Source organism: Monodelphis domestica, chromosome 1, assembly GCF_027887165.1.
Source record: "Monodelphis domestica isolate mMonDom1 chromosome 1, mMonDom1.pri, whole genome shotgun sequence".
NCBI classification, from domain to species: domain Eukaryota; kingdom Metazoa; phylum Chordata; class Mammalia; order Didelphimorphia; family Didelphidae; genus Monodelphis; species Monodelphis domestica.
The window spans coordinates 336,831,312-336,849,247 of NC_077227.1; the positions used below are offsets into that span (position 1 = coordinate 336,831,312).

A 17,936-nucleotide genomic window follows, 5' to 3' on the forward strand; every position below is an offset into this window, starting at 1 on the left:
CAGCAACTGAGGAACTGCGTATCATGGGACCACATCCGAAGCCCTTCGGCCCCAGTTCTAAACTCTGAAGCCTGTATAGTCTCTGAACCTCAGCCTTCTCATCTTTAAAATGGTGATAATAAAGCTGGCCACGTCTACCTCATAGGATTATTGTGAAGGAAGCTCCGCGCAAACCTGAGAGGGCCACAGAAATGGAAGGGATCATTTCGGGGTGTGGAAGGGGTGCGACCTCAGGCTGGGGGGGGAGGGGGCAGGGCTGTGCTCTGGGGGCTGCCCTTTGCAAACTTACAACTTACCCAGGCACAGGGACACCATGGCCAAACCAATGCAGGCAGAAAGCCCCAAAGGCCAGACAAGTTGTTCTCAATCCCAGCTTTACTGACCTCTTTCTTTTTTAAACCCTTACCTTCCATCTTAGAATCAATACTGTGTTCCAAGGCAAAAGAGCAATAAGGGCTTGGGGTGGGGGGTGGGGTCTTGCCCAGGGTCACACAGCTGAGACCTGTCTGAGGCCACATTTGAACCCAGGACCTCCCACCTCTAGCCCTGGCTCTCCATCCACTGGGCCACCCAGCTGCCCCCTCCCTGACTTTCCTTCTGGGTATCCCAGAATCTCGTAGAGCCTGAGGAAGGGCCCATTTACAAGCTCACAATTATGTTTCTAAAAACCTAAAATGGTTTCGAAGGAAACCAGTTCTTTTGCAATAGTTATTTCGAGTTCACGGCGCACCTTGAAATCTGTCCACGAGGCCTTCGGGGCCCCCAGCTCAGAACCCGATTTGGGCCCAGCGGAAAGGCTGCCTCTCCCTCAGCCTGCCCCATGCCCGCCCCAGATCAAATAAAAAGACAGACACGTGGTGAGCTCTCAACACCTCCATTTAATGGCCGACAGGGGGAGGCGGAGAGCCTCCCTCGGCTCTGAGCCCACAAGAGCCTCGGGGCCTCCGTCGGTCCTTCCGCGCCCGCCACGAGGGCGGCCTCACCGCAGTTCCCGGATGAAGCTGTCGATGGTGCCCAGCATCTCCTGAAAGTAGCCGTTTTCCTCCCCGTCCCGCTGCTCCTGGGCCGCCAGCTCCTGGTACTCGGCCCGCAAGCCCCGCAGGGTGCTGCTGAGGGTCGCATCTTGGCGGTAGCGGTCCCGGCAAGGGGCCAGGAGGGCGCCCAGAGTCCGCAACACCTTCTCCCGCATGTCATGGTCCGGCAGCCCCAGAAGGCCGGAAACGATGCTGCACCAGCCCTGTTCCCGAAGCCCCGGCATGAGCGACACCTGACGGTACTGCTGCACCTTCTCCGGCGGGGGATCCTGGCCGTGCTCCACCGTCTCCACCAGCATCTACCCAGGGTGGAGGCAGAGAGGGGCGGGGTCAGGCCGGAGCCACATCTGGTCAAGGGTGAACACTGGGAAGTCTACAAGGCCAAGAGGGCAGACAACTACAACAATTTATAATTTATATAATTTATAAACATAACAGGAATTTCAAATAATCCGCCTCCTAAAGCCGGGGTCGTGCCCCCAACTCCCACCCACCCCCAGCGGCTGTAGGGGATGGAGATCAGTTCACCCAGGGTGATCCCACAGGCACAAGCCCAAGTGTGAACCTCCGCAGGGGGTCACCTGTCCGGGCACTGCGCTGCCTCTCTGGGCCAGGCAAGGGGCACAAGGGCTCCTGGGGTCTGGGCAGCTGACCTCCTTCTTCATAGCCACTGCACGGAAGGGTGACGGAAGGAGGGTAGGGGGAGAAGGGCTACCCTCGGTCCCCACCCCCTGGCCTGGGAGAGCTGCCTCCCTCGATAATGACTAAGTCCACACGTTATTCATTAGATCTGAGCTCCCTGGGTCTGTTTGCCACCATGGAAGGTCATAGCATCTCCAGGTTCAATTGAACAATGCTAGCCGGCATCGGGAAGGGGGCTGAGGCTGGTCAGGGAAGAGGACAAGGAAGAGGAAAGCCCAGAGGTCCTTGTTCCCACCAAGTGGGGAGGAGGCAGCACCCGGCTTCTTGGTTTCCTCTCTCCACTCCTGGAGTTGGAGGGTCTGCCTAGGACATATTCAGGAAGGAGAGGAGGAAAGGGGCCAGTGGCTCAGAACTCGAGCCCTCCCACATCCAGACTTTAAAATGCCAAATTCAGAATCACATCCAAGGCCTGGGTCTCTCGCCTCCCTCAGTGATCACATCTAACAGTATAACTTGCTCAGATGTCACAGGCCATTGAGCTAGAATGGGCCTCACAGACCAACAAGTCCCACTGGAGAAACGAAATGATCTGCCTGAGAAGCCCTGGGGTGTGGGGAGCACCACACAGTACAATTCCCTCAAACCCTGAAGCACAAAGGCACCTAATTCAGCCCAAAAGAGTACCCTCTGGGAGAGGAGTCCGTGATCCTGCTCTAACATGATCTAATGGCCTTTAAAATTCCTTCCACAACATATCCTAGACACCCTCCTCAGACCTCAATGATGCAGGGATGCAGGGATGGAGCGCTGAGAAGTCCCCTCCAGTGGGAGGAGAAACAGAGCCCCCTGAAAAAAGGGAGGGGTGGGGGAAGGAGTCCTGCAGTCCCATTCCCAGACTACTAAGGCATGGGGAGAGATGGGACATCTTGCCACTGGGGCTCAGAGGACTGCAAATTCATTACTGAGAATGGCCCTGGTACAAGGAAAACTTCAGGTCACAGGACTCTCTCTCCCTTCAAGCACAGAATCATTTAGCTCAGAAATAGCCTGCAGGCCCATGGTCAGTTCCCAGGACTAGAAGAATGGATGGACCCCAAAAAGTTAACTCCCCTTACTTTTCCAGCAACTCATCAATGGAGGGTTATAAGAAAATTCCTGCTCTGGAATATGCTACATTCTCTGGCAGCTGCAGCTCTTTAGCTAGGCCTGGAGTCCTTGCACATCACCCATCCTTGCCTCCTCCAGGCACTTCCAAACTGACCCAATCGGTCATTTCTCCAGGTAAAGTCAGCCTAACATGTCTCGCCATTAGTAATGAGCCCCTTCAAACAAAGACGAAATTGGGAGCCTGGCTTTAAGCATCATATCACGGGAATGACATTTGGGAGGGACTATACACCTCTAAGATCTCCATTCCCAGCACGTCATGGCACAAATCAGCTGTCAAGGCAGTGAAGTGAGGCAGAGGAGAGAGGGAAGGCCCGCAGGGGCTACGTCTGGAGTGGAGAAGAAAGGAGGTCCAATGTGGCCTTACATACTCACTAGGACCCTGGGCAAGTCGCTTACCCTATTTGCCTCAGTTCTTCATTTGTAAAATGGGATGGTAACTGCCTCTCTCTCTCCGGAATATTATAAGAATCAGAAAAGAGACCACACAGCACATGACAAACCTTAGCTACATAAGGAAACCAAGGTCCCGAGGAGTCACTCGCCCAAGGCCACACAGTAACAGATCTAAGACAGACCCTTCGTCCTTTGGTGCCACTAGCCCATGCTGTCTCAGCAGAAGCAGGAGGACATCCACACTGGTGAGCTGAGGGGACAAAGAAGCTATGGACACCCCTCACCTTTTCAGTGACCAGGTCATAGAGCAGGGTGACAACACGCACAGCCAGCATCTCCATGCCCTTCTCATGGACCAGGTTCCGAAGCACCTGCAAGCCCCCAAGCTTCAGGAACTGCTGCTGGGCATAAGGGAAATGCCGAAGGAGGGATGACAGAGCGAATAGCACCTGCAAGACAGGGTGAAGATGAGGACAGGGGTCTGGTGCCGGGCTCTGGGCCTGGCTTTAGACTTGGGGCAGCAGATGAGTTAGAGGAAGATCTCCTGACTCTGAGGTCCTGCTGGGAAGAATAAAGCTGGGTCCCTGGAAGGCAGGCCCTACACCTCAACCCCTGGGCACACCACACCTCCCCAGCCCAATACCCCAATACTCCCCCTTCCAACCACCCTGCTTCCCCAGCACATGATGCCTATGTCCAATGCCCTGCCTTCCCCCATAGGCCTGGGATACCTTTTTTTTCACAGCCAAAGGATGATCAGTCGCCAGAATGACCAGCAGCTTCTGGAGGGCACCACCTTCTATGGCCTCCACTTGGACTTTGGGGTTACTGTAAGTAGAGAGTAGGGGGTGACTTCTCCATCTCTTCACTTGTTCCCAGAGCAGGCCTCCTGGCCAAGTGAGGTCAGCAAGTGAACAAAGATCAACCACCAACAAGGATTGATCCCTTAACAAGTATTTAATGAATATCTGTTATGTGCCAGGCACTGCTAGACTCTGAGGGTACAAATTAAAATAGTGAAGTAGTCTCTACTAACTAGAAACATACTTAAAAAAAGAAAACCAAAAAACCTTTACCCTTCTGTCTTAGAATCAATTCTAAATATTGGTTCCAAGGTGGAATAGTAAGGGTTAGGCAATTGAGGCTAAATGACTTGCCCAGGGTCATACAAGGACTTCCCGTTTCCAAGTCTCATGCTCTATCCACTGAGTCACCTAGTTGCCTTAAGCACACATTTTAATAGAAGAGACAAGTATGTCATCAAGTTATTTACACACATACACACACAGCATAAAATATAAAGTGAATAAATACAAATATGTGCAAAGCTGTTAAATACAAGTCCCTTTGGGAAGGGAGGCCCTAGCAGTTCAAGGCCTTGGGAGAGCCTTCATGCAGAAGATGGAGCTTAAGTAGCATCTTAATGGAAGAAAGAGACTCTACAAATTAGCTGTAAAGAAGAAGAATATCCTGAGCATGGAGGACAACAAGTGTAAAGGCATGAAGATGAGAGGTGGAATGTCTTAAGTGTGTAAAGAAGAGAGAGAAGGCCAATTAGGTAGGAAGGTTGAGTTAGAACCCAGATGTTTTATACTATAAGTTGATGGAATAATGTCTGGAGAGACCAGGGCCTGGATATAGTCTTTCATGAAGGGAAGCAGAAGAGGAGACAAGCCATCTTAGCTTCATGCTACTCCAATGAATCAAAAAGACTATGTGTTTAATCAAAGCAAAAGCTAATTAAGGCTCTCTTAGCCCCCCCTGGGCCTGAAAAATGCTCAACCAACACAATGAAAGTCTGGGAAAGAAGAGCAGTCAGGCTGAGTGATTTACATAGACATCAAACACTATTTTCCAAAGAAGGGGCAACCAGACCTTTGGAAATGCCACCAAGGAGCCCCATCATTTATTGTCCTTTGGAACAGAGAGGCAGAGAGAAGGCACTTTAAGAGACAGCATACAAGGCTCTCTGTCTTAGGCTATAAATCTGCTAAGGATGCAATTCAGTACAGAAGATCAGAGAATTTCTTAGAGAAGTAAAAATTCATCCCTGAAAATGGGTTCAGAGAACACAAAAGGAGCTACTAGGGACTTCCTGGCTAGTAAAGATAGAAATGGGGAACAAAAGAAATGTAGTCCCCCCAGATTATAATTTGGTTGGTCAGTCGGTTAGTCTGTCTCTCACACTCACACACACACACCCCTTTGGATCTTCACTTTTAAACCAGTGACAAAAATATTTTCCATACCTTCACTACAGGGTTCTTTATGAGAATAAGAGGACATAAGGGAAAACCTTTGAAAATTATAAAATATCTTACAGACATCTGTGGATCAGCCAGAGAATTATGGGAGGAAGAAGGAGAAATTTAAGACCTATGATTTTTATGGTTTGTAGTAGGTTCTCAGCTTTGTGCCTCTGCTCAGATGCAGAATACCCTTCTCTGAAACTCACCCAAATCCTGTTTATCATGCAAGACCCAGTTTAGAAACCAAGCTATCCCTCCCTCTCCATCAAGAGTGATTTCTCCCTCTGGGTTCCCAGTGTACTTTGTTTTTACTTCTCCTACAATACACATCATACAGTCTTGTGATAAAATTATTTCTGTGTGTAAGGGGTCATAAAACATTAGAACTTAGGAAACAGAATAATAACAACACTTGCACTGTGCTTTAAAAAGGCTTGCCAAATGACAGCTCAAAATATATGAAATAGCAGTGCAAATAGTTTCCTCACTGTTTGAAAGGTTCAGGTATGCAATGACTTGAGGTCATACAATGTTGGGAGAGGATTAGAACTCAGAACTCTGTGAATTCCAAGCCCTGGATTCTTTACCACAGACAGGCCTTCTCCACAGACCATTTCTGTGGAGAGCAAATGAGGTCCAGTAGCATACAACCAGGTATCAGCAGAATCCTCCTAACGCCTAGTCTGGCATCAGTATGAGACAAACCACATCACTTTAGGGAAGCAGAAAATGCCAATGGCTCTCCTTTCTCTAGAATAAAATGAATTTCCTCCCACCCCATTCTCTGGAATTATAAATTCTGTCCAGGTCTCAGCTCAGATGGCACCTCTTAAACAAAGCCTTTCCTGATCCCTTCACACATGCCTGCATGCAGCCATATGGTTATGCGTTTAGATTCACTTGTGTGAATTCTTGTTTTTCCTTCTGAAGAGCATGAAAACTCCTCCAGACCAGGGCTATCTTCATTTTTGTTTTGTAAACCCAGTCCCTGCTATTCACCCAGACACATGACCAGCACTATCACTGTCTGCTGCTCACATTTACCCTGCACTGATCTTAACACAAAAAAGGCTTGTCTATCCTTTTAGGTCCAGAAATAGAAAAGATGTACTCTTCCAACCAATCCTCAGAGAAGGGGCAAGATACAAGTGCCCTCTAAAGAGAGAGGGGGAAAAAGGAGGGGCAGCAGTCCCAAACCCAAATAGCACATGAAATTGTATGTTCTCTGATTATTTTCAGAAGGAAAAAGATAGCTGTAAGAATCCTCTGCCACAACAGCCCAGCTCAGTTATCCCAAAGGCTTTAGCAAGGAGATTCTCTGACCAGGTTAGGCCACATGGGGAGGAAAGGAAGCTAACTTACCATCTTCCCCATTAGAACCCCCTTCCAAATCTAGGCTTTTCAGTTCCAGCACAGAACCAGCACAGTAGAAAGTCAGAGGGGACAAATGTAATTAAAGAGTTAGAGAAATATTTACAAGATGTATCAAATTAGCTATTTAGATCTGGCTTTTAAAGGGAAGGGTGTGGTAAAAAACATTTGCTTCTAGAGTTATTCAAAGACTGTCTTAAAATAATTTTCTTAGGTAGTCTGAGGAGGAAAAAAATGGGAGTAAATAAATGGAAGTATGGAATTTTTACATGTTTTAATAATATTGGAACCCACAGCAAAGACTTATTTAGACACATTCCCTTGGGCTAAAAGAACCAGAAAAATTAGCTGTCTATTGTTGCCAGGATGGGGGACAGAGGTGACGATGATGTGTTGGGTGCCCCATAATGAGGAAGGGGTTTTGTGACCAAGAACTGGCAAGACTTGCTCCAAGGCATGAATGTGCTAAGCACTTTTCAAGCTAGGCTTTTTCTGGGGCTAAGGAAAAAATTTCCCAACCTCCCTGGATTTTAGCCTAGCATTTCCCAGCCCTCTGAGTCTTAAGAGTCTATGGCACATGCTCAGTTCCTGAACAAGCAAAGCCAATGCAATTCAACACACTCTGTTTAGATCTTGCCACACAATTGCAGAAATGTTTATGAATGAGACATCTCTTCAACAGCAAACAGAAAGGCAATGATTGTGGGAAAGTCTAAGGCTGAAAATGACAACACTGAAATACTTAGTTTAAAGGACTTGAAAGTCATATAGACGACAGAATTTTTCTGCTGTAGAACATACAGAATAAGTCCCCCAAATATCCTTTGTTTTCTTGGGTTTTGCTCAGACATTTAGGGATTTTGACAGTTTAAATATGGTGAACCTTCCAAATACTTGTGTCTTTGGTATTTGCAATGATCTTTGTGAACAATTAGTTCTGAAAGGCAGGCACTGGCATTGAAGGCTGGTTTCCTATGGGCAAAGAGTGAAACACTGGTTGGCTGGCTATACACAGATTGTCTCCTGTTGCTTACCATAACTTTGTTCTGTTACCAAGTACTGCTTCTGGACACCATGGCTACCAACCAAGGGTTTGAAATGGCTATGTAGATTTACCTTCTCTGCTCAGTTACTGATATCTCTATTTGTCCAAGTTACAAAGCGGAGTTAGAGAGAGGACTGAGGAGAGAGAGGAGTTTTTCCTTTCCTTCAGTCTTCAAACTGAAGGTCTGATCTTGCTTTGTGCCCAATTGATCCCACCATGGGACTAGCTGATTGAATAAAAGGTGCAAATAAACTCAATGATAGATCTGCAAGAACCACCACCGGTTACCATGTATGGCCCAAGGAAGAACTCTGATACCAAGAGGTAGAGACAGAGCCATCTTTCTCTAATTCTGAGACTGCGAGATCAGCTGATCAATATATACCAACCCAATCATATGTCTACATAGTCAGGTATTGGACACTAAGGCTTAAAGTGGGGGGAAAGGGAGGGAGGAGATTCTTGTATTTAAGACTTAGAATATCTTTGTTTGCTAAAAGATCCTTGTCCTTTTGAGAAAGCAAGAAGAGGGCTCTGATGACTTGATTTGAAAGAAGAAATATTCAGCATGCTAACTCATTTTGGCACTATCCCTTTTCATGATGCATTTTTTCTTTGCAAAAGTGGTTAGCTTGGAGAAAGCATTTATGAAGGAGTTTCAGTCTGATGGAAATAATGAGAATATAAAGGGAAAATGGAGATTATGCTTAGTCATTTCTACTGACCATAACCTTCTTCAATCTCTTACAGGACTTATTTGGAGAACACTCAAAATATTCTTTTCTCTGTACAGATATAATTTCTATAGGCAAAAGAAGAAAAAAATTGAGAACAATCACACAATTTAGTAAAAGTTAAGTAAAAGTTACAACCCAAGTGATACTCAGTCAATAAATATTTTATTAAGCACTTCCAATGTGCCATGGATACAAAGGGAAAAATATGGTCAGTAACCTCAAGAAGTTCACATTCCAGTGGGAGAGACAAAATGCAAACAACTACAGCCATACAATACAGGGAAGAGCAAAATGGCAAATAATCTCAGAGGGAGAGGACTAGCAGAGGGGAGGGACCAGCAAAGCCTTCTTGCAGAAGACATTTAAAAGCTGAGTCTTGAAAGAAGCTAGAAGAATGAAGGCAAGAAAGGAAGGCACACACTAGGCATGGACATTAGTCAGTGAAAAGGTACTGAGAACAGCCATAGAAGAAACTGATAAAGTTCAAAAAACAGATTGAAGCATACCATTCTCTTTAGTGTAAGCAATGTCATGTTTTGCAATATGACAAACATGGAAACGGGTATTGTGTGATATAGTAGATGAACGATCTGTATCATATTACCTGTCTTCTTGGGGAAAGGAGGGAGACAAGATGAATTGTAAAATGTCAGAAAATTATTAAAAATTATATCAAAGAGGCACCTAAGTGGCTCAATGGATTAAGAGCCAGGCCTAAAGACGGGAGTCTTAGGTTTGAATCTGGTCTCAGACACTTCCTAGCTGTGTGACCATGGGCAAGTAACTTAACCCCCATTGCCTAGCCTTTATCACTCTTCTGCCTTGGAACCAAATACAAGATATTGATTCTAAGACATAATATGGTTTTGGTTTAAACATTTTTTTTTTATTGGCAATGCAACCTGGAAAAAAATAAGGAAAAGAAAAGGTATAGAGAGATACTTGAGATTTAGAGGTTTCAGTATTTGAGGAATAGTAAGAAGTCAAGTGTTGCTAGAGGGGAGTAAAATGGAAGAAGAATGGAAAGACAGGAAGGAGAGAGTTTTTCTAAAGGGCTTTAAAAGCCAAATAGAGGATTTTATATTTGATTCTGGAGGAAACCACAAGAGTCTTACTGAGTTGGGGATGTGACACTATCATAGCCATATTTTAAGAAAATCCTCTTGGCAGCCTTGTGTCATTAGAGCGGGAAAAGACCAAACCAGGGCACTAGGCCTCAGAATAAGGGGATGAGAGCCTGAACCAGGTGACCACTGGATAAGATATGGTAATGGTAGAAATGACAAGCCTTGGCAAAAGCAAGGAGTGTGACTAAAAACACATTCACGGAACAAGAGTAGGTGATGAGGAAGATTGATAGTGATAGGAAGGCAGGGTAGGGGAAAGTGACAATGAGTTCTATTTGAAAATGGTGACTCTAAAACATTCAATGGGAAATGTCCAAAAGGCAGTTGTTTGAAGTAGGACTGGAGAAAGAGGAAAGCTGGATAAACAAGGAGATTTGAGAATCACCTGCATAGAGATGATAATTGAACCCTTGGGAATTGATGAGATTTCCAACTGATATAGCATAAAAAGAATACCTTTGCACTAGTCAGTCATCCCTTAAGCTTGAAATGCATTTCTCTTCTTCACTTTCTGTAAGGAATCCCTTTCTCCTCCTTCAAGCAGCACCTTGAATATGAGGCTTTGCTGACTCCAAGAGTTTCTGCTCTCTCTTCTCAAATACTGTGTATTTAATAGTTTTTTTTAAAATTTGTATTTCTTCTTTTTAGTGGTCTTGAGACCATCCTGACTGTTTCCCCTTAAGGGAGGCTGTAGCTTATAGAATCTGTGCATGAAAACCATTGTTATAAGATTAAGCCTGCCTGATGGTGTTGAGCCCATCATAATAACAATCTGGTGTTGTAAATTGTAAGATTAAACAGACTCATATTAAAATACTGACAATAAGGAGCAACTAGATGGCTCCGCGAATTGAGAGCCAGGCTTAGAGACGGGAGAGGCCTGGGTTCAAATTTGGTCTCAAGACTCTTCCTGGCTGTGTGACCCTGGGCAAGTCATTTAATCTCCATGCCTGGCCCCTACTGCTCTTCTGCCTTGGAACTAGTATTCTAAATCAGAGAGTAAGTGTTTTTAAAAAAGAAAAGAAAAATCATGGCAATAATCTTTTTTTGATGGTTAGTATGATTGTTTCTCCCCAATAATATTTTGTCTACCACTAGCTTTCTCCCTGATAACAAACTCAAAACACAAACACAATACAAACACAAACACAAAATGATACTTTGCCTTCATCCCTAACATGCAACTGAGTCAGCTACAGCAGGGTTATACATAGTCAGTCTTAAGAATCCTATGCTCAAAAGAGTACTTTGGAGACCCCCCTTTCTGCTGAATGGACCTGTGTCTTTGCACTCCCCAACACAGAGCTGCCCTTCCATGACTTATACTCAATGTTACCATGCATGCCTGAGTTGTATATTGGGTTCCCTTCTCCTCTCTCCTCTTCCCCACTGTTTATAATAAAGCTTTGCATTATGCTGCCTCCTACTATTGCTTTACATGTTATTCTCAGTCTCCAAACTCTCATTAAGGGGCTGTTTTACCCCCACATCTCTGGCTAGCCCACGGGCCTTTCCTTGGACATAAATTAGGTACTTGGTTAAGGACTTAACCTACTGAGAGCCAGATCTATACTGGGGACATACCACACAGTGAATCCAGCTGTAGAAAGCAAAAGTCATTAGGGAAACCCTATGACCTCCCAGGAGGAACTCCCTTATGTCAGAGGGCTATCTCCACATAGTTATTTATATCAAATACATTTATATATGTATCTGTGGTGTTCATCTTTAATAGAAGGTAAGCTTCTATAAAGAAAAGCCATTTCATATATTTTTTGTATCTTCAGTACCTAGCATCATGCAGAGGCTGCTTAAAACAAAGCTATTGATTGGCTGTTCCCAAAGGATTTAGAATCTGGTGATGAAGACAAATTAAGATTAAGCAGAAAAAACATGAACAGGGCAGTGTGACCAACAGTCACTTCAAATAACAAATGCTGAACATGCCTTCTGCCTTCTCAGAGAGGGTATAGACTACAGGTGGGGAAGAAGGTAGACAATATCCGATAGGGTTAGTGGATTGATTAATTTTCAATTGACTATATGTATATAGTCATGCAAAACACTCTTCCATATTAATCATAGTATATATACTCTTTATTACAAGGGAGAGGGTCCTATAAAAAAATCAAGGGGGGAAGGGAGACATGCCATTATGAAAAGAAAAGTTTTAAGAGATGTCAAAAAAGCATTTCCCTGGAAAAATAGATTGCAAGTGAGGGGTGGGTCAGAGATGATTAGATTAATGGTCTAGAGAAGAAGTGTATATAACCAGGAAGACACTTTTTAGACCAAAAAAAAAAACATAATGGCATCAAAATATGTTAGGATAGGGGTAAGAGAGTGTTAAATTATATAATTTTCCCTCAGTGGGAGACAAATAAAACCTATTCTTTTTCAAATAAAATATTGAGGCTTAGGGCATTTCTCAGGGTTTATGGGTTTTCAAGAAATTGGGTAACTGGGTACTTGAACATCTCCAAAATTCTGATTGATTTGATTAAGAATGAAGTGGAAGAACCCCTAAAACTTACAAAAGAACACTTAAATGCTCTATCACAACTAAAGCAAGCAATTTTGACAGCTCCAGCCCTGGGAATTCCATATTAGACCAAGGAATTCCATTTGTATATCCACGAAGCAAAGGGAATAGCTTCAGGAGTCCTAGCCCAGACTTTTGGACCACAGATGAGGTCAACTGCATATTATAGTACCATACTGGACCCTGTAGCTTGAGGAATGGTCCATTGCCTGAAGTGTATAGCAGCAGCCGCTCTAATGGTAAAAAAAAGCTAATGACCTTGTTCTTGGATGCAAATTGCATGTGTACTCTGCATATCAAATAGAGAAAATACTGAAAAAGAGTAACATGCAGGTATTTACATCTGCAGATTATTCCAATATGAAGTCATCTTGCTAGGCAATGAAAACCTGTCCCTAAACCAACGTGCACCATTAAATCCAGCCACTCTTATCCCTGAGTTACCCTTAGCAGAAGAGCCACTACATGACTGTGAACAAACAATAGAGATAGTGCAGAAAATCAGACAGGACTTAAAAGATACTCTACTGATGACGCCTGAACAGGAGATGTTCTCTGACAGATCTACGTACTTACACCAAGGTACAAGATTCACTGGAATTTCTGGAGTTACCCAAACTGGCATGCTCTGGTATGCCTCTCTGCCTAGCCATGTCAGTGCTCAGGGAGCCGAACTAAAAGCTCTTACCATGGCTCTCATCTTAGGGAAAGACAAAAGAATTAACATGTACTGTGACTCACAGTATGCATTTTCAGTTCTGCATGGGACAGGAGATATATGGAAAAAGAAGTTTAATAACATCTGCAAGGAAACACACAACTTATGAGAAACTCATATCGCAACTCTTAGATGCAGTTTTATTGTCAAAAGAAGAAATCATAATCCAATGCAAGGCTCACTACTCCTTTGGTAAAGACAAGATATCACAGGGGAATAACAGGGCTGACATAACAGTTGTGAGATTTAAAATAGTGAAGCCCATAAACTGTAGTGAGTTAAAATGGTGGAAGATAGAAATTGTGATAGATATAAGAGAGGGTGAGTAAATTTGACCGCAGAAAATATGTTTCACTACAGTGTCTTGGTTTTTAAATCAAATATAAGGTGGTTGCCAGGGAAATATTCCCAATTATTCAAATACCCAAGTCAACTGGGTTTTATAGAGATTTTTAATTAATAATATAATGAGGAATTAGAGAAAGAGAGAAAGAGTAGGAAAGGAATAATTATGAAGGGCCTCAAGCCAATATGGCCTAGACCTGAGTCTTAAGAGAATCAGTCAGTCAGTCTTTTAACACTCACCACAAGGTCTGCCTAAACAAGGATTCTAGTGACACCAGGCCAGCTCCATCTCAGCTGACTTTACCAGAGAGCCTTCCAGCCAGAGACTGTTCCAAAAGGCCTCTCTCCAGAGCCTCCAGAGGGACAGAGTCCCCTTAGAGGAGCTCCAGCAAGACCTCATTAGAGATTATCCTCCAAGAGCTTCCCTTCTCCAGAGCCTCTCTCAAGAGATTCTTCCCAAGCGATCCTCATCATAGATCCTCCAAAAGGAATTCCTCCAAAAGGATATCCCCCTCAAGAGATTCTGTTTTTTCTTATATAGGGGTTTTTCTCCCATGTCACCTCCCCTAAGTCCCTACATCTACCAATCACTGTAGATGCTTTCTAAAGGACTGCCCATCTAAATTCCTGCTAAGTCGACCAATCTCCTCAGTAAGTCTGAATCAGAAAAAATGGTGCTGTGTCGACCAATCTCCTCAGTAAGTCTGAACGAGAGAAAACACAGCTGAGTCAACTAATCTCATCAAGAGAAAACTTGCCCGACCCTTTTAGGTACCTAGCATCCCATTGTATCAATTCTAAAAACAGGCCTAGCTCAAAGAACTCCTTGCCTTATAAGCATGGGTCCAAGTACTTTCATTGTTTAGCAAGGAGTTTTCTCTCCTAAAGCAGTCTTAAGTACGGGTAGAGTAGGGGTCCTCCCATAGCAAGGAGTTTTCTTCCCTAAAGCAGTCTTAAGTACAGTTGGAGTAGAGGTCCTCCCATTTCTGATCCTGGTGAGTTCTCACATCCAAATGGGGAATGTTTCTCAGTAGGGAATTTGTTCCAATTAAGCAATTTACACAGCTAAATTTGCATCTAGGTTTGGTCCCATACATGTTCTGAACTTCTCCCTAGTGAAAAAGCAAGATACCACACATGCTAACAACAAAGGAGAGAGGTTCAGTCATGGAAATAGGAATTGGGAGCAAAACTAGTGAGAGGGATCAGGATAGCAGAAGGAGGGAAACCCATTTTGCCCAGAACATTGTATTACCATCTCTTCAATGCCATACATTCCAAAGGACATTATGGCACTCTCCCCCATTAGACAAAATAAAAAGATTTTGGGTTGCACCAGGGATATCTACATATGCAAAAACAGTATGCCAGGGATGTGCTCTTTGCAAGCAATACAATCAAGGGAACTTTAATAGCATGGCACTAAGGGGGTAAACCTTTAGCTTTTATACCCTTTGAATGCTTGTAAATCAATTACATCGATATACCTAGTGATAGAGGATATAAAAATGCATTAGTGACTTTCTGGTAAACATGGCGGTAGTCTAGATGCAAGACTCTTCCTCTCCTCAGCACCCACCAATATAGACTACCTCAAAAGGCAAAAAAACCCAAATTCATAAGAACAAAGGGACTCTACAGTAGAGCTCAGCATTGAAGGTATGTGGGATTTTGACATTTCCACACTATAAGAGGATGAAAAAGCTCCCACAAAAACCATGAGCTGATCTACCTTCTCCCACCCCACCTATGGGAGCCAGAGTCAGAGCCAGGGCACCAGAATCAGTGAGTGAGTGAGGGCCACCTCTAGAGTAAGTAAGGAGTACCTATAGGTCTTTGGGAGCTGACTAAGACCACCACCAAAGACCTACCCCTGAAAGCAGCTACACCTGAAACCCCAGCAGGCTGAAGAGTGCAGACTGTAGGTGCTCACAGGAAGATAGCACAGAGAAGGGCAGCAAATAGCAGAAGCTGCGGAGATTTGAGAGCTTGCTTCAGGATAAATCCTTGCTCCTTAGCACCACACAGAGAGCCTGCCCATCTCACTTAGATTTCTGACTAAAAAGGGAAGGAAAAACCTCCACAGTGATGACAAATTGTGCCCAGGAGCAACAACCTTCCTCCAAGAAAAACAAAAAGAAGGCATTGACTCTGGAAATTTTTTATGGAGGAAAAACCCAGGCTACAGAGGAAATACAGGAGGAAATTCAAATAAACAAAAAATCTTCCCCCCCCCAAAATGGAAATTGTCCACAAGCTTGTGAAGAATTTATATTGGTGGGGGCAGCAGGGTGGCTCAGTGGATTGAGAGTCAGGCCTAGAGATGGGAGGTTGTAGGTTCAAATTTGGCCTTAGACACTTCCTAGCTGTGTGACCCTGGGCAAGTCACTTAACCACCACTGCCTAGCCCTTACAACTCTTCTGTCTTGGAGCCAATAAAGGCAAGGGATTTAATAAAATAAATAAATAAATAAATAAGAATTTAAATTGGTGCTTATAAAAAAGATGGAAGCCTTCTGGCAAGAAAAGTGGAAAATAACTAAATGAGAAAATAACAGTTTAAAGAACAAGAACTCCAAAATAGAGAAACAGCTGGAAGCCACGAAAAGCAGGATAGACCAAACCAAAAGGGAAAACCAGTCTTTAAAGACCAGAATTAGGCAACTGGAAGACAATGATCTTGCAAAACAGCAATAATTACTAAAGCAAAGTCAAAATAATGACAAAATAGATGAAAACATAAAATATCTCACTGAGAAGATGATGGATCAGGAAAACTGAGTAAGGAGAGATAATTTGAGAATCATTAGTCTACCTGAAAAGCCAGAAATGAACATAAATCTTGACATCATACAAGAATTCATCCAAGAAAACAGCCCTGATGTTCTTGAACAAGGGGGAAAAATAGACATTAATAGAGTTCATGGAATACCCTCTACACTAAATCCTCAAAAGACAACTCCCAGGAATGTAATTGCCAATTCCAGAGCTTTCAATCTAAGAAGAAAATTCTACAAGAAGACAAAAAGAGAGAATTCAGATACCAAGGAACAACAATCAGGATCACACAAGACCTGGCAGGTTCCACACTAAAGGACCGCAAGGCCTGGAACATGATATTCAGAAAGGCAAGAGAATTGGGTCTTCAAACAAGGATCACCTCTCCATCAAAACTGACTATATACTTCCAGGGGGAAGTATGAGCATTCAACAGAATAGAAGATTTCCAAGTATTTGTAAAGAAAAGACCAGAACTAAGTGGAAAGTTTGATATCCAAACACAATGATCAAGAGAAACATGAAAAGGTAAATAAGAGAGGGAAAAGGGGAAAATTTTTTTAATTCAAATTTTCTTCTTTAAGGGCTAAAATTAGATCAAATTATATATATTAATATATGGATAAAATGTCATCTATAAATCTCAAAAATTATATTCACTATTATAGTAATTAGAAGAATAATTCACAGGAAGAGATTGGGGTAATAAGTGCTATAAGATGATAGACAAATAAAAGGGAGGGGGAATCGATGATGGCACTAAGAGATACTTGAAGAAATAAAATAAATAGAATAATCTTTATCACACAAAGATACACATTGGGAAGGGGAGGGGAAGAATACTCTTATAAGAAGGAGAGGAAGAGAGTGATAATAGGTAATACTTAAACCTTACTCTCAGTGAAATCAATTTTGAGAGGGAAGAGCATTTAGACCCATTGGGGTCTTGAATTCTATCTTATCCTACAGGGAAAGTGAGAAGGGAAAAACTAAGGGGAGTGGGGCAGGGTATAAAAAAAGGGAGAGGAAAGAGAGGGAGGAGGGAACTTAAGAGACCCTAAAAAAAGAAGGGAACAAAAAGAGAGGGGCCAGAAAGGGAAGCATATCAAGGGAGAGGATTAGGGGAAGGATAAAAAGTAAACCACTGGTTTAAAAGGATATAGCAAAAGAAGAAAGGACAGAACTAGGAGAGGATATCAAAATGCTGGGGAATCATAATGTTGAATGTGAATGGGATGAACTCACCCATAAAATGAAAAAAAATAGAAGAGTGGATTAGAATTCAAAAATCCTACCATATGTTGTTTACAAGAAACACACCTGAAGTGGGTAGATACTCAAAAGGTTAGAATCAAAGGTTGGAGCAAAACCTATTGGGCCTCAACTGACAGAAAGAAGGCAAGAGTTACAATCATGATATCTGACAAAGCCAAAGTAAAAATAGATCTGATTAAAAGGGATAGGGAAGGTAAATACATTCTGATAAAATGGAGTAGAGACAATGAGGAAATATCACAAATCAACATGTATGCACCAAATGGTATAGCATGCAAATTTCTAAAGGAGAAAATAGTAGAATTGAAGGAGGAAATAGATAGTAAAACTATACTGGTGGGAGACCTGAACCTACCACTAACAAATCAAAAAAATAAGTAAGACAGAGGTAAAAGATATGAATGAAATCTTAGAAAAATTAGAGTAAATAGATATATGGAGAAAAATAAATAAGGACAAAAAGGAATACACAATCTTTTCAGGAGCACATGGTACATTCACAAAGATTGA

The 17,936-nt window shown here is 43.1% G+C and overlaps 1 protein-coding gene across 12 annotated transcripts in view; it reads right to left on the reverse strand.

Moving 5' to 3' along the window:
- Positions 1–858: 858 nt before the first annotated feature.
- SIL1 (SIL1 nucleotide exchange factor) overlaps positions 859–17,936 on the reverse strand; it is a 356,026-nt gene continuing 338,948 nt past the window's right edge. For all 12 annotated transcript variants that reach the window (XM_007473687.2, XM_056811367.1, XM_056811363.1 and 9 more), the window contains 3 exons: positions 3,971–4,067; positions 3,524–3,688; positions 859–1,333 (listed from right to left, as the gene is read on the reverse strand). In XM_007473687.2, coding sequence (XP_007473749.1) covers positions 980–1,333; positions 3,524–3,688; positions 3,971–4,067 — 616 coding nt within the window. In that variant the 3' untranslated portion in view covers positions 859–979. The remainder of the gene's footprint in view (positions 1,334–3,523; positions 3,689–3,970; positions 4,068–17,936) is intronic.